The 15,196-nt window shown below is 33.2% G+C and overlaps 1 protein-coding gene across 1 annotated transcript; it reads left to right on the plus strand.

Moving 5' to 3' along the window:
• The first annotated feature begins 9,660 nt into the window (after nt 1-9,660).
• On the plus strand, nt 9,661-12,935 carry LOC114730703 (probable alpha,alpha-trehalose-phosphate synthase [UDP-forming] 11). The gene is given in 4 exon segments (XM_028917813.1): nt 9,661-10,906; nt 10,909-11,839; nt 11,936-12,209; nt 12,368-12,935. Coding segments are annotated over 4 exon segments (2,511 nt in total). The 5' UTR covers nt 9,661-9,870; the 3' UTR covers nt 12,638-12,935.
• The last annotated feature ends 2,261 nt before the right edge of the window (nt 12,936-15,196 follow it).

Consider the following 15,196-nt stretch of genomic DNA (forward strand, 5'->3'; position numbering starts at 1 on the left):
AATCTTGCATTTTGAATTAAGATCTTGCCCAAAAAAAGGCATATTTATGGTTGTAAAAGGTTGATAGGAGTTATGGTTTCTTCCAATAAATATATATATTTCAATCGCAACCCTTTTCTTGTGTCTTGGCTTTGGCCGCGGGTATACTTCATTCATAATGGCGATGCGGATAGAATATAATGTGCCGTTTTTTCTATTAATTAAACAAAAAGAAGGAATTAATGGTTCGCATAACATTATTTTTAACGACAAATGTCTTGCTTTTGACTCTGTCTATTTTCCCCACGCCAACCTCCCACCACAAATCAAAGTCATAGAATCATTAAAATTTAAGATATATATATATATGTAATTATTATAATAATAGCAAGGATAAATGTGAAGAGAAGAGAGATGGTATGTTGAATTTGTGGGTTAAAAAAAACACACACACACACACAAACACACAAGAACAAGAGAAGCAGCTTCCAAGGAAATAGGCATTATTGCTGAATTGAAACGAAGCCAGGATAAGGATAGAAATAGATAGACGCATATATATATATATATATATATAAATAAATAATTAATACCAGTATAATATCTTAAAAAGTTGATGTTGGTATGCTATATATTTATTTATAGCATTTCGTTTTCAAGGAAGCTTTCTCGTAAACGTGCCAAATTGCATCTCCAATTAATTTGTTTGGCTGGTTTTCAAGCCCATCTTCTTCATTGCTTTTTAAGTTTCTTATCTAAAACATCTGATCGATCAAACACAAGTAATAATATCAAATCTCTTATCCAATCCCATGTGGGCTCCTCTCCCTTTTGGCACTTAATTATCTCCGAGTTTGTCTTTTTTTTTTTTTTTAAATTTCTGTTCTTTTCTTTTCCATTTTTAAATGGTCGCCGTAGTTTTTAACTATGGGAACCCGCCTTCCATGTCCACCAGTTATTTTCTGTTTGTCCCAGTTTAGGACAAATTAATTATAACTATTCGTATTTAATTCTTCGCAATATTTTTCATTTCCTACTCTTCCTTTCCTTTGGATAACTTTTGCTTCCTTCCTTACTCTATTCACAACCAAATTTAAAAAAAAAAAAAAACATACTACTTATGATCCTTAATATAAAAGCTAGTGACTAATTTGAATAAATTAATGAGATTAGTTAAGTTATTTATTTTTAATAAATATATGCTGTCTTTTCTAAAATATCCATATGTATTGGCTAAAATTATTATTTGATGAAACATTTAATATGTGCAACTATTACTAGAAAATTATCTTTAAAAAAATGAATAAATATGAGAGACAAAATAAATTAGGACACTATATTTAGGACTAAACTAAATGTCAAACCAACTCTTAAAATTAAGATCACGAAGTAGTATTTTTTTGGTGACAAAATTAATTTTCTTGAATATTAATGATATAATTGAGAGGAAGCTCATACATATTATCATTGGCCTCCACACTAATAGCATTGATTTTAGTGAAAGGGATTTTGACTGTTTTTTTTTTTTTTTGGGCCAAAAGATTTTGACTGCTTAAGTACAAGGTTTTAAGTTCAAATCCGCATAGTTAGAGAATAATAAGATGAACAGACAGGGGATATATATCCTAAAAGATAAGTGCGTCTCAGTGTGAAAGTATTTGGGTAGCTGAACAGCAATTATATTTAATCATTAATAAATCATCATTGCCATGAAATTTATCCTTGCATTGGTTGTTAGGTTAACAAATTGCTTAGGACCTAAAGAGAGGTTATGGAGAAAAGGAGAATAGATGATATTTCAACAAGCATGCACCGACTAAATGAAAATAAACTATAAACTAATCAAAGTCGATAAAATTTTCCATCTTAAAGTACAACACAGAGACTAATGGATCATGTGTTTCACTGAAAGTTATCTCGAATTATATATTTAATTAATCCATGGAAGTTGAACTAAACGATAAATACAAACAATGAAAACTTTATTAATTGTCAAATAATGATGTACTTTTGAAACTCAATTTGCCCCGTCTCTCCAGATAAGAACTACTATTATTATCGTGTTGATCATAAAAACCAAAGACCAAGACATTTTTTACGAGTCTTTGTCAGCAGCCTTATCCACCAAATTCCAAGAGCATTCGCAACTTCTTCTTTTTTTTTTCCCTTCTCAAACTAAATTAAATAATAAAAAAATGCGAGCAAGTCCAAGGAAACACATAGACCATAAAGACAAAGATAGACGACCTATATAAATAATGCATGGCTAATTAAAAACTGAGATTAGTTAATATTTAGAAGTAATATTCTTGGGTATAAAACCATAAATTATCTATAATAATTAGGTACATGGAAACATCATGGCTTGGTCCACCAAATCCTTATACATATGTGCTTTGAATATTCCTATATAGAACGAGTCAAATATAATCCAGAGCTGTTGATCAGTATTATCTATTTGGATAATATAAAATTAATTAATTTTTGGCGCCACTAGATGGCCACGAAACATTTTCTGCATAGGTTGGAAAGAGACCTTCATAATTGGCTCAGGCTGGCCCCTACTTTGAGGACTCAACTTTTTTGGAATTTTGGTTTGGCTTAATTGATAATGTCGTACGTCAAGGTTACATTAATTAATTCCTTAATTAAACTGTTCACTTGTGATGGGTTTTGTGAAATTTTGGTTGGTGGATGTGTGTCCTTTTTTTTTTTTTGAGGCTTAGCATTTTGGAGACAACAAAGATCAACGCTTATCTGTTTGGTTATGATCTATGAATATGGTAGTTTCATATTTATTTATATAAATTAGGTTAGATTGTTCTAACTTCTCAAGATATATATTACTCATCCGGTACTAAATATAAGACCCTTATACTTATATTTAGGACCGGAGGAGTTCGAAAACAATAGTCATATTTTTCTCTGTATTTTCAAAATAATTTCTTTTCGTTTGGCTTCAGTTTATGGATGATGTTCGCGATCAGCCACATATATGTTACTGTTAGAGTAAATTATGTTTTTTATAAGAAAAAAGTGTACGAATTTTCTTTTTATTTTAAACTTTGATTCATATGTAATTAAGCCGAATTAAAAATAACTTGGTTGTGTGTATAACTACAACAATATTTACGAAAAAATAAAATAATTTTGAAATAAAGATGTGTGTGTGTGTTTAATTTTTAGAGAATTCAAGAAATTTATGTAATATTTCTAGAAATAACGCTTTATGTAATTGAGAGAAAGGATGCTTTACTCCAAATAATTCCACTGTTGTTGTTCCAACGTAAAATATAAGTTGATGGCTATCCAATTATATATTATTTGTGCGCAGCTGGATCAATCCAATTTAAATAATTAAAAGCATAATATTGTCCTACGGATCTGATTTTTATATTAATTAGGAGAAAGCTCCAAAACACTTTATTGTTTGGATTTTTGTTCTTTTCTTCTAAGAGATGATTTAATAAATGCCGTTTGGATACGTCTTGTGTTGGGGATATATATGTTCATCTTTAGCCTGTCAATTGTCAATTAGTGATCATACACAAACTTTTTGACGAAAAGTTATATACAGATATTTTTTAAAAAAAAAATTGATCACAATCACACATACTTTTTTACTCTAAAACATTTATAGATTTTTTTTTACAAAAAATATAAAAGCGGATCATATAGATTTCTTGTGAAATTAATATATTTTAAAATAAACAAAAGCTTTAATTAATTAATTGAAAAAAATTAAAGAAAGACCTATGTGACCTCAAATCTATGTATATTTAATAAACAAAATTAGTATAATTTTGACAAAAAAATAAAAATAATAAAACATGTACCATACCACCATAATAAATATGCAAATTTTAATAAAATTCAATTTTTTATAATCAATATATGTATAATATAACAATGTCCATAATTTAATTATCGTAACAAAAATTAAATTAGAGTTGGGAGGTGACGCTTTACTCCAAAGAATTCCTCAATTCCACTTATATGCCATTACTATTGTTTTTCCTGCGTACAATCTCAGTTGATGGCTATCCAATAGATATGAGCCAGGTGGATTTTAATTTCAAAACCACAATAATAAAAACAAAGGGTAATCACGAGAGGAAAAGTCAGGCCCCAGAAAAGAAGGGGAAAATAATTAAGTAATAATTACTGCAACGGTTAATTGGTCCATGGGTTAGAAATTCTTGCAGAGACGCATGCATCCTTATATCCTCCCTCCCGATAATATCACTATATGCTTAGCTGGTCCATGAAGGAAGATATGATGATTAATCTCGCATTAATTAGCTATAATGTTAATTAGCATCGAAATAACGACATATACATTACACTAACTACCATATTAGGACCCTTTTAATTTCTCTACGAACATTCAAGCTGAGGTTATCTTCAATTTCTATCACTATGACTCATTCAATCACATGCGTCTTTAATAACTATCATCGTTATTTTTAACTCAATTACATATTTTTGTTGCCCCGAAATAAAAGATCCTTATCATAATCAAAGATTTATCTGGAATTCAGAAATAATTGGTTATAAAACTTTAATTAATATACAAACTTTTTTTAAAAAAATATCTAAAAAACTTAACCTGTAGGTGCTCATAATTTACCACAATCTTAAATCAGATGTTTATGAATAATGTTCTTAAAATTATGTCTTTATAGTTTGATTCATCATATGGGCATTCATCCTCGGCTAGAGGACCTATTGGTTTTAACTTGTAGAATTTTCATAGACTCTGTAAAGTTTCTTTCCTTTTGTTTAAAACTGTTGTAAGACTAATGGATTTTTATAGATAAAGTGTCATCGAAACTGTAAATTAAAATTACAAGACCAAATAATCTAAATCCAATCTAAATAAAATAAACTACAAGATTTAATTCAAAAGTGAGATAAACTACTAGGAGTAGTGGATTAATTTTCTCAAATATTTATTCTTTGGCAGACAAAAAAAGTACACAACACTCAAGATAATTCTTTTCAAACACAGTGGCCATAATAATTTCCGTATGTCCTACTCTTTAATTTAATTACGTGATGTTTTAAAATACCGAATATACAATTTGTGGTAAAGTAGTGTGAAAGCATGTTAAATTCAACAAGGAAAAAAAAAAGATCATGTGTAAATTCTATCTTTACGGAATCTATATAATATTTATCAGAAATGTGACGAAGAGCATGCTTCAAATTCTAAAATCGGTGGGGAAGCATAATCCATGCTCCGTAACATCACATCCAAAACTTTTTGTTTGTCGCCATCAATGTGAACAAAATATTAAAACATTTTTCCAACAAAAAGGATAAATTAAATATCAATACGAATTGTTTTTTTATTAGTGACTCAAATTTAAATTATTGAATAGTATTGAATATAAAAGACGAGGTTATCAAATTTAAATTAAATAAGAATGACAGTGATTATAGGCAGAATATATACCAAATTATCCTCCTACCATTCTTTTCTAAAGTGTGGGTCCCAAGGTAAGGAATTTTTTCTTATTATAAAAATGGGATTTCTTAAGAAATAATTCAATAACATCTAATGCCTTCCTTACTTGACTTTTAAGTACGAGATTATAAGTTTAATTTTTTTCATTAAAATCATGTTGGTTATAAAAAAACACTTCATACGGTCCAAAAAATAAGAAGTTGGTTAGAAAAAAAATTGGATCCAAAATATAAGAGGTTAACAGAGTAATTAATAATAGTCCTTTACTTTTAACACTTATTACAAAAAGGAGTGAGAGTTTTAAATGTAGAAAAAGAGAGATGAAAAAGAATTTTCCAATCACATTATTTAATAATAGTAAAATGAGTAACTTTTATCAATTTGAAACAAATTTAATAACTTAACTAATATTTCTTTTTGCAATAAATTTTAACTAATTGTTACAAATTAGAGGGAGTAATATCATAAATGCATCAGAACTGGAAATAATTTGGAAGAAAATGCAGCTGCCAAGAAAAAAAAAAGCACAGTATACAAAAGCTACACATTAGGTGTTTATTAAGAATATAATTAAAAATAAGCCCAATTGAAGCCATGGTTAAAATGGAACGAAAATAATCGCTAAAATATCAATTAAAGTTGAGGGAAGGGAAGTTTTTTATTTTAAAAATTTTTTTTGAGGAGCGTAGGGGACAAACGATGGGGGCGAAGAAAAGGGGCACAAAAATCGGTGTAATCCCAGTAGGTGGGCCCCGCGTATATATACGGAACTCATGGAGGCATTTAAAAACCCGGCGCCATCTTTCCGTTTAGATAAAGTGGGGCCCATCCTGGCCACGTAGCCTTTTCAGTGGGCCCCCCTCCAGCCCCATCCCCTGACGCCTGAGCCTCCGCAATGAATGAGTCCCTATCTATCCAACGCGGCATTCATCCAACCCCACACACTCACGTGACGTGCCCTCCCCAGTCCCTGTCTCTCTATTATATTCGTGAAATACGAAGGTTCCACAAGCACACGATTCTCCCTCCGATCTCCTCTAACAAGTTGGTTAAAAAAATTTTGATATAAAAAATGAGTTGATAAAATAATTAATTATGGTTTCTTATCTTTAACCTTAGTTACAAGGAGTAAAGAGGGTTTTAGATGCAAGAGATATGAGATGAAAGAGAATTTTTCAATCATATTTCTTAATGAGGGTAAAATGGGCAACTTAAATCGATTGGAAACAAATTTTCTGACTTAGAGTAACTAGTATTTATTAGCAATATAATGTTCTCCTGAAAATATACAAGTTTGGATATTGTGTGTGACACAACCATATATTAAATTAAATGAAAAATATAGATGAAAGGTTTTATGTGAACTGGATTTATAATTTTCCTTTGCTGGATTTTAATTTGATTTGCTGGTGGCATGGAATTTTTTGCTTAAATGATCGAGTTAACAGGTGACCTTTTGGTTTTGTTATAAAATATCTTGTTGATTTGATAATAAAATTAATACACCAAAATCATGTATATTTACAATTATTAATTTAAGGTATTAATAATATAAAAAAAAGGAGTCGAGAGAAGGAATATTCTTGGGGCCTTTACCTTAGAGCTCCAACCTTATGGCCCGTCCTGTGGGATTTTCTTTAGACTGGCTGTGGCTTTGATTTTCTCTCGGGGGGATCAGTCATGGTTGTTGCCAATTATCCTCACTAGCGGCTCTTTCAATTTGTTGCTTGAGAATTTGGAAGTTGTCTGGGAAAAAAGATCCCCCCCCCCCAAAAGATAAGTTCTAATTCATTTTAAACTACAAAATAACCTAAATATAAAAATAGCCAAAAGTTGATTATAAAATAAGAAAGATGTATTATATATACCTCGTCATGATACACTTAGAGAATTTCATACCACTTAATATAAAAATACCAATCATGATACCTTAGCAATAAAGTATTTTAAAGTTGACACATGTAGGGGAGAGTATGGGTAGGAGGAGAGTACGTATCAAATCAAGTTCAAAACCTTTTTGTTTAATTTTATGTATTAACTATAATTTTAAAATGTCAACACACGATTTTACCAGCAAGCCATAGGCGATTCCCACTCACATAGAAGTTTGAATGGATCCTGTATGCCTCTGCCCCTCCTTTACGTACGAGTTATTATTATTGATATCAACTAAATCTGAACCTTTTTTTTTTTGTATTTACGTGCAATCAAAATTGCTAAAAATAACTAATATTTCTCGGGTTACTTAGATAACTTGAACATATTAAGTATGGACATGAGAGATATAATTGATTAAGATCTTATATTAAAAATAGGTTATTATAATTTTTGATCTATCAAATTTGTTCTCCTTTTTATTTTAATTTCTTAAATTTCAAATCATAGGTTTTGATTCCTGGAGAAGCTAAATTATTCAAATTTTTATAAAAATAATTATATGAACTACTATTTTAAATGAAAAGAAATTTGAGTGATCTATAGTTTAAAATTTCAAAGACCAAAACTAAAAGAAAGAGAAACTTAAAAGACCAAATTTATATTAACTCATTAAAAATTAAAATTAACTTTCTAACTAACTTCTAATAGGTTATTTTCTTTATTTCATGAGTGACATGCTTTGATGAAGTGATGTGGGTTAGATAAGGTTGATCCCATTAGCGCACATCTGTTAAAGGAGCAACATGTGAGGAGATAAATAAGATTATAAGAAGACAATGGGGGCAAAAATAGTGAGGAGGATGAGGTGGCAAAAAAGGGGTGGTACAACGGTGCCAGGTCAGCAGTCAAAGAGGTCCGTGACACGGGGCGGAGACGAATTCCACACGCCACGTACCCTTTATGAGAGGTCCACGCGGACACTTTCTAGAACTCACGGCCTTACCAACAGCTCCCATATTATTCATCACAGCTCAGCAGGACAGCAGCAAATATGAGAAATATATATACATAATTTTTTTTTGACTGAAAACCGTGAGAGAGAGAGAGATATATATATATATACACATAAAATTTTTTTTGGACTGAAAACCGTGAGAGAGATATGAGAAGACAATCTTTGTGAGAGAGAGAGAGAGAGAGAGAGAGACAGAGAAACGGTCTTAGCAGGAAGCCTGCGCCACCTGTGTGAACACCCATCCCCTTCGTGACCGAGTGCTCCTGTTCTTCTGTTACCTACTTGCATCATTCCACACGTGTCTGCCTCCCCTAAAAGAAAAATAAATTATTACGTATTTGTTCTTATTATAAACAAAATGTATACCGTTTTCCGTAGTTTATGATTTATAATAAAGTATTAGGAGTAGATTCTAAGAAAAAAGGGCTTTAATAAATAAAAAATCTGACAATAATTTAGTAGCATTGTCATTAACATGTTGTTATTAAAATTTTTTAATAATTAAATCTTTTCCTTAAAATTCATAAGAATCCTCTTAAATAGTAGTATTAATTCTTCCTTTTCTTACCAATAATCTAAATCTGAATTTTATAATATTTGGATTTCAAAAATCACCTTTCCCAATAATATTATTTGTCAAACAATACTAATTGAATATTTTAAGAAATTGAAGTATACAAAGGTGTTTTTAGATATTTTATAATTACAACTAAATGCCATGTATTTTACTTCCATATTTATATTCCTAATGACTTTCCTTTTTTTTTTCAACCTAATGACCTTTATTTTCGTTGAATAAGGGGTGGGGTTCAGTTTTGTTTAATGATTTATGGGCTGATTTAAAAGGGCAAAAAAGAGGTTAAAGTAAATGTACCGAAAACACAGTATTTGTTCAAACTTCGAGGTCGGCATTTAATTTTTATTTTCAAATTGGAATCACGTTAAAATCTTGAATCATTACGAAGAAAAATCTGTCCAAGCGTAAAAATCACGTGATCTTTTGAAATTTCCCTTTTATTTTCTTAGATACAAATGTACAATCCCCCCCCCACCGGCTATAACCGGTAAACAATATCCGGTGTTTTTTGGGGCCAACCGAAAAACATATATTACAAAATACAAACTTCAAATGAAGGATAAACGGGGAGAGTAACGGGGAGAGTTTCAGGTTTATAATAATTATATTATATTATATTTTAAAAACGATCGTAACTGGAATCAATCTGGACCGTCCGTTTCATTCATCACGTACCTCATATATAATCCCCGGTCGGTCTCTTCTTCGTTCTTATCCGCTTCCTAGTAGTAATTACTACTATTTGGTTTCTTTTAAAGACACAGCTCGTTGTTATGGAATTTGTATCACTATCTTGGATTCCTCTCGCTCAAAGATTCATGTTTCTCTGCAATACGCTCCTATAATTTCCGCCCTTACCCAAGCCTGGAAAATTCCGATCCTTTCTCTTTCTTCGTCAACCCCAATTAGTTCCTTTCTTGCGAAAAAAGATTACATTTTTCATTTCGGATAATGCTCTCGAGATCTTGCTTGGACTTATTGAATTTGGTCTCCGTCGATGATTACCGAACTCTGAGCCGGATCCCAAACGACGTGATGCTCCCCGGAGTTGTGCCTAGATTCGAAGGCCGGGATGATGCCGATTCGGGTGCGGGTTCCGACGATATCGTCTCCTCTGTTCCGCAAGAACGCAGAATCATCGTCACCAATCAGTTGCCGATAAAATCGTTTCGTGACAACGAAACCAGAAAGTTGAGTTTCGAATTGGATAGTGATAGTCTCTATCTGCAGCTCAAAGACGGGCTTCCTTCCGACGTCGAAGTCATCTATGTGGGTTCGTTGAAAGCCGACATCGATCCATCGGAACAGGAAGAAGTGTCCCAAATATTGCTCGAAAAGTTCCGATGCGTGCCTGCGTTTTTACCCCTCGAGATTCAGAACAAGTTCTACCATGGATTCTGCAAGCATTACCTCTGGCCTCTGTTTCACTACATGTTACCTATGTCGCCGAGTCACGGTGCCCGTTTCGAACGCTCGCAGTGGAAAGCTTACGTTTACGCCAACAAGATTTTCGCCGATAAGGTGACGGAGGTCATAAACCCAGAGGAGGATTACGTTTGGATTCACGATTATCATCTCATGATCTTGCCTACCTTATTGAGAAGACGTTTTCACAGGGTCAAACTCGGATTTTTCCTTCACAGCCCATTTCCGTCTTCTGAAATCTACAGAACAATTCCAGTTCGTGATGATATCCTTCGGGCTTTGTTAAATTGCGATTTGGTCGGTTTCCACACGTTTGATTACGCCAGACATTTCTTGTCCTGTTGCAGTAGAATGCTGGGGTTGGATTATGAGTCGAAGAGGGGTTACATTGGGCTAGATTATTACGGTCGTACAGTGACGATCAAGATCTTGCCGGTAGGGATTCACATGGGTCAGCTCCAATCGTTGTTGTCGTTATCTCATACTGGAGATAGGATCAAAGAATTGAAGAAACAATATGGGGGGAAGATCGTTATTTTGGGAGTGGACGACATGGATTTGTTCAAGGTTTAAGCTTGAAGTTACTGGCTATGGGACAACTCCTGGAACTTCACGAAGATTTAAGGGGTAAAGTAGTTCTAGTCCAGATTCTGAACCCAGCAAGAAGCAGTGGGAAAGACATTCAAGATGTTCAGAATGAAACCAATTCCATCGCGAATGAGATCAATGACAAATACGGCGAACCTGGATACCAGCCAATCGTGTTCATTAACGGCCCTGTTTCGACGCAGGAGAAAGCATCGTACTATGCCATTTCCGAATGCTGCCTTGTGAATGCTGTGAGAGATGGTATGAATTTAGTTCCTTATAAGTACACTGTTTGTAGACAGGGAATCGAAGCAAATGATTCCACGAGTCCTAAACGAAGCGTCATCATAGTGTCTGAATTCATTGGTTGTTCCCCGTCTCTGAGCGGAGCAATCAGAGTGAACCCATGGAACATCGAAGACGTCGCAGAGGCTATGAATTCGGCGATTACGATGTCAGATGAAGAGAAACAATTGCGTCACGAAAAGCATTACAAGTACATAAGCTCGCATGATGTAGCCTACTGGGCCAGGAGTTTTGATCAGGATTTAGAGAGGGCTTGTAGAGAGCATTATCATAAAAGGTGTTGGGGTTTTGGTTTTGGCCTGGGGTTTAGAGTCGTCGCTCTTGATCCTACGTTCAGGAAGCTTTCAGCAGAAGGCATTCTATCTTCGTATAGAAACACACACAGCAGGTTGATCCTTTTAGACTACGATGGTACTATGATGCCCCAGGTTTCGGTAGACAAAACCCCAAACGAAGAGGTTATTTCTGTGTTGAATCGTTTATGTGGTGACCCCAGAAACGTAGTGTTTATAGTAAGTGGCAGAGATAAGAATTGTCTCAGCAAGTGGTTTTCTCCATGCGAGAGGTTGGGCCTCTCAGCAGAACATGGCTTCTTCACCAGGTACCTAGAACATACATTACGCAATCCGTCTATTAATGTGTGTTCATTTCTCAATGATTCTGTACTGTGATTTACTTATTTATTATGGTCTATCAGGTGGAGTAGTGATAGTCCTTGGGAAACATGTGGGTTAGGAATGGATTTTGAGTGGAAAAAAGCTGTAGAACCTGTGATGGCGCATTATACAGAAGCAACCGATGGTTCTTTCATTGAAATAAAAGAGAGTGCTTTGGTTTGGCACCACCAAGATGCAGATCCTCATTTCGGATCCTGCCAAGAAAAAGAGCTTCTTGATCACCTCGAAAGCGTGCTAGCCAATGAACCAGTAGTAGTAAAAAGAGGACAACACATCGTTGAAGTAAAACCTCAGGTATGGAATTGTTATTAATAAATGTTAGCCAGTTTAAACTAGTCTAAAGTGTTTGTCCTAATTTTGTGCCTAGGTTTGAAAACAACTTGAGAACATCCAATGTGTTGAGTTGAGTTCAATGTGGCAATGTGTTTTATGTTTCTGGGATTTTTTTTCAGGGCGTGAGCAAAGGCATAGTAGTGGGGAATCTAATCTCAACGATGCTGAGTAAAGGAAAGGCACCAGATTTTCTTTTGTGCATAGGAGATGATAGGTCAGATGAAGATATGTTTGAGAGCATTGTTCGTTCCGCCTCTGATCAGACCCTACAAGCCATAACACATGTCTATGCCTGCACGGTGGGTCAGAAGCCAAGCATGGCAAAATATTATCTGGATGACACGGTTGAAGTCATCAATTTGCTCCAAGGACTAGCCTCTGCATCATGATCATCATCAGCCACAAGGTCCCTGCACTCTCAGGAACTGCAAGGATCTTGATACATAAACTCACAGAGCCGGGAAAGAAAATCTTGTACAGATGATACTTACTCTGATAGGTTGATTCACAGAGAGTTTTCATACTTAGAAATCTACAGATTATCTGATTGATGTTCTTTTTAACGTTAACTTGGCTAGATCTCCTCTGTATTTCCAATTACAGCACCAATTTTGCATTGGCTTGATCATTAACTGATAATTTTCAAGCGAAGAGTTGGATCTCACATAGAAGCAGTTTTGTTTTTTTTCGTTTACTTAGAAGTGGCTTGGAAGCTCCGTTATCATTTTACTATGTGTAAGTGTTATCTCTGGGTACTGGTGAGCCAATAAGAGTTGTCCAGGTAAACCAAGTACAAAACTTTGATCAATCCGCCACGCCAAAGACTTAATAGGGTTTCAAACTTCTGTACCAATCTGTCACGTAAAGTTTTAAACTTTAAAAGGACAAAGCCATTTCTGATTTGGTGGCACTTGGCAGCAAGAGGAGAGACCCTGTGAAGTGGTTGTTGAGTCCCATCTGGGTCTAGAAATCATTTCTTTGGACCATTCCTCTGCTATGGTTTGGCCTAAGTCCAGCATTTATAAGTTGCGGGCAACTTGTCTCTCTTACTAGCTCTCTTTTTCTGACTTCTTTTGTGTTCATTAATTTCGAAGGCTATGCTCAGAGTTTATCCCAAAGGTACAATTGGCAAGAAGACAAGTGGCGAACGTACGAAGTATAAGACTGGCGTACACGAGGACAAGTGCCAGCAAGCTAACTTGGTGGATGTGTCAGTATTTCAACCATCCTTTAAAATTTCAACCAAATTTTAAGTGGATAAGCATAGACTTTGGATGCACTGAGAACTAATTCATAATAGGTTAATATATTGTCCTATCAAACCTTGCTTCCATGGGACATATCCATGTATATTATATATTTATTATGTGAGCATAAAATGGTTTCTTCCCTGACCATTTTTTTATAAAATATATGTATCTTCTTATTAAAATAATCCTGTTTAAAATATTATTATGCACTAAATATAGAAAAAAATTGCTTCTTCATCCTCAAAATGAGAAAAAATCACTTCTTTAAACCAAAAATCTTAAAACTCATGCCAAAAACCACTTGAATCATGATTTTTTTTTTTTGGACTCAACACTTGAATCATGATTTTGATAGGAGCATATGAACTAAAAATATGTTTGGTTTCACGTTGAAATTGAAAAATAATCAAAACTCTAATTTCAGTGCTTTGTTAAAATTATGACTGATAATTTTTAACACAAACTTAAACACGCTCTAAATTGCAGCTGATTAGTTAGTTTTCATAAAGCATACCTATGACGTGGGATTTGAGACAACTCTAGAAGGATTTGAACTCATCTTTGTGACAAAACGTGTGTGGAAAATATGAGGCAGCATTTAGGAGGTAGGAGGATGTAGATAGAAAGGAGGACAGTATATAATGTTGGGGAAGATGCAACAAAGCTGTGGGAGAAGCAGGTGGCGGTCGCAAACACCACAATTAAGAAGTCTCATACTCCTACGGCATCTCTGGGTTGTTGTGTGGTAGAGGTTTAGCTCCCAACGTAACTTTTTCTTTTTATTTAATGCTAATTATGAGTGGTAAGATTTTTTAGTTCCGTCGGATCAGTTTGAATCAACGATTAAAAAAATAGCTTATTGTCAATTTAGTTTATGAAAAAATAAAATTAGGTAAAAGTTAAATTAAATAAACTGAATTGTGTTTGGATTAGAATTTAGAAAAATTAGTTTGCAAAGTGAGATTGATAAAGAGTTGTTTGGATTATAGTTGAGTAAAAGTAAATTTGGTCATAAAATGACCAAAATGAGTATGAGTTTTTAATTTTTTAGTTCCGTCGGATCAGTTTGAATCAACGATTAAAAAAATAGCTTATTGTCAATTTAGTTTATGAAAAAATAAAATTAGGTAAAAGTTAAATTAAATAAACTGAATTGTGTTTGGATTAGAATTTAGAAAAATTAGTTTACAAAAGTGAGATTGATAAAGAGTTGTTTGGATTATAGTTGAGTAAAAGTAAATTTAGTCATAAAATGACCAAAATGAGTATGAGTTTTTAATAAATAATGAAACATGATTAAAAAATAATTTCACATAATACAATAATTAAAATAATTTAATATGAAGAAGTCAAATTTAATAAGTGAATTAAATTTTAAAACTTTAGAGAAATCATAAAAAATATTTTAAATATAAAGTGAAAAATTAAAAAATAAAAGAATATTTCTAGGAGCATATTTAAAAACAAAAATATATTTCTAACTTATTTACTACTTTCAACTAATTTTAACTGATTTTTGTTATCTACAAATTAGTTATTTTAGGCTTATAATAAGAACCAAGGAGGTAATAAATTTAATTAACTTTTCTCTATCCATGTTTCAAAAGTTATAAGTCATAACAATCGGATTTATGTCCAATTTAAGCTATTTTTCATCCTTGAAAATCCCAACCAAACATGCATGTTATCTACTTCCGT

Source organism: Neltuma alba, unplaced genomic scaffold (assembly GCF_004799145.2).
Source record: "Neltuma alba isolate B1F8T4 unplaced genomic scaffold, ASM479914v2 tig00012763_pilon, whole genome shotgun sequence".
Classification (NCBI taxonomy): Eukaryota; Viridiplantae; Streptophyta; class Magnoliopsida; order Fabales; family Fabaceae; genus Neltuma; species Neltuma alba.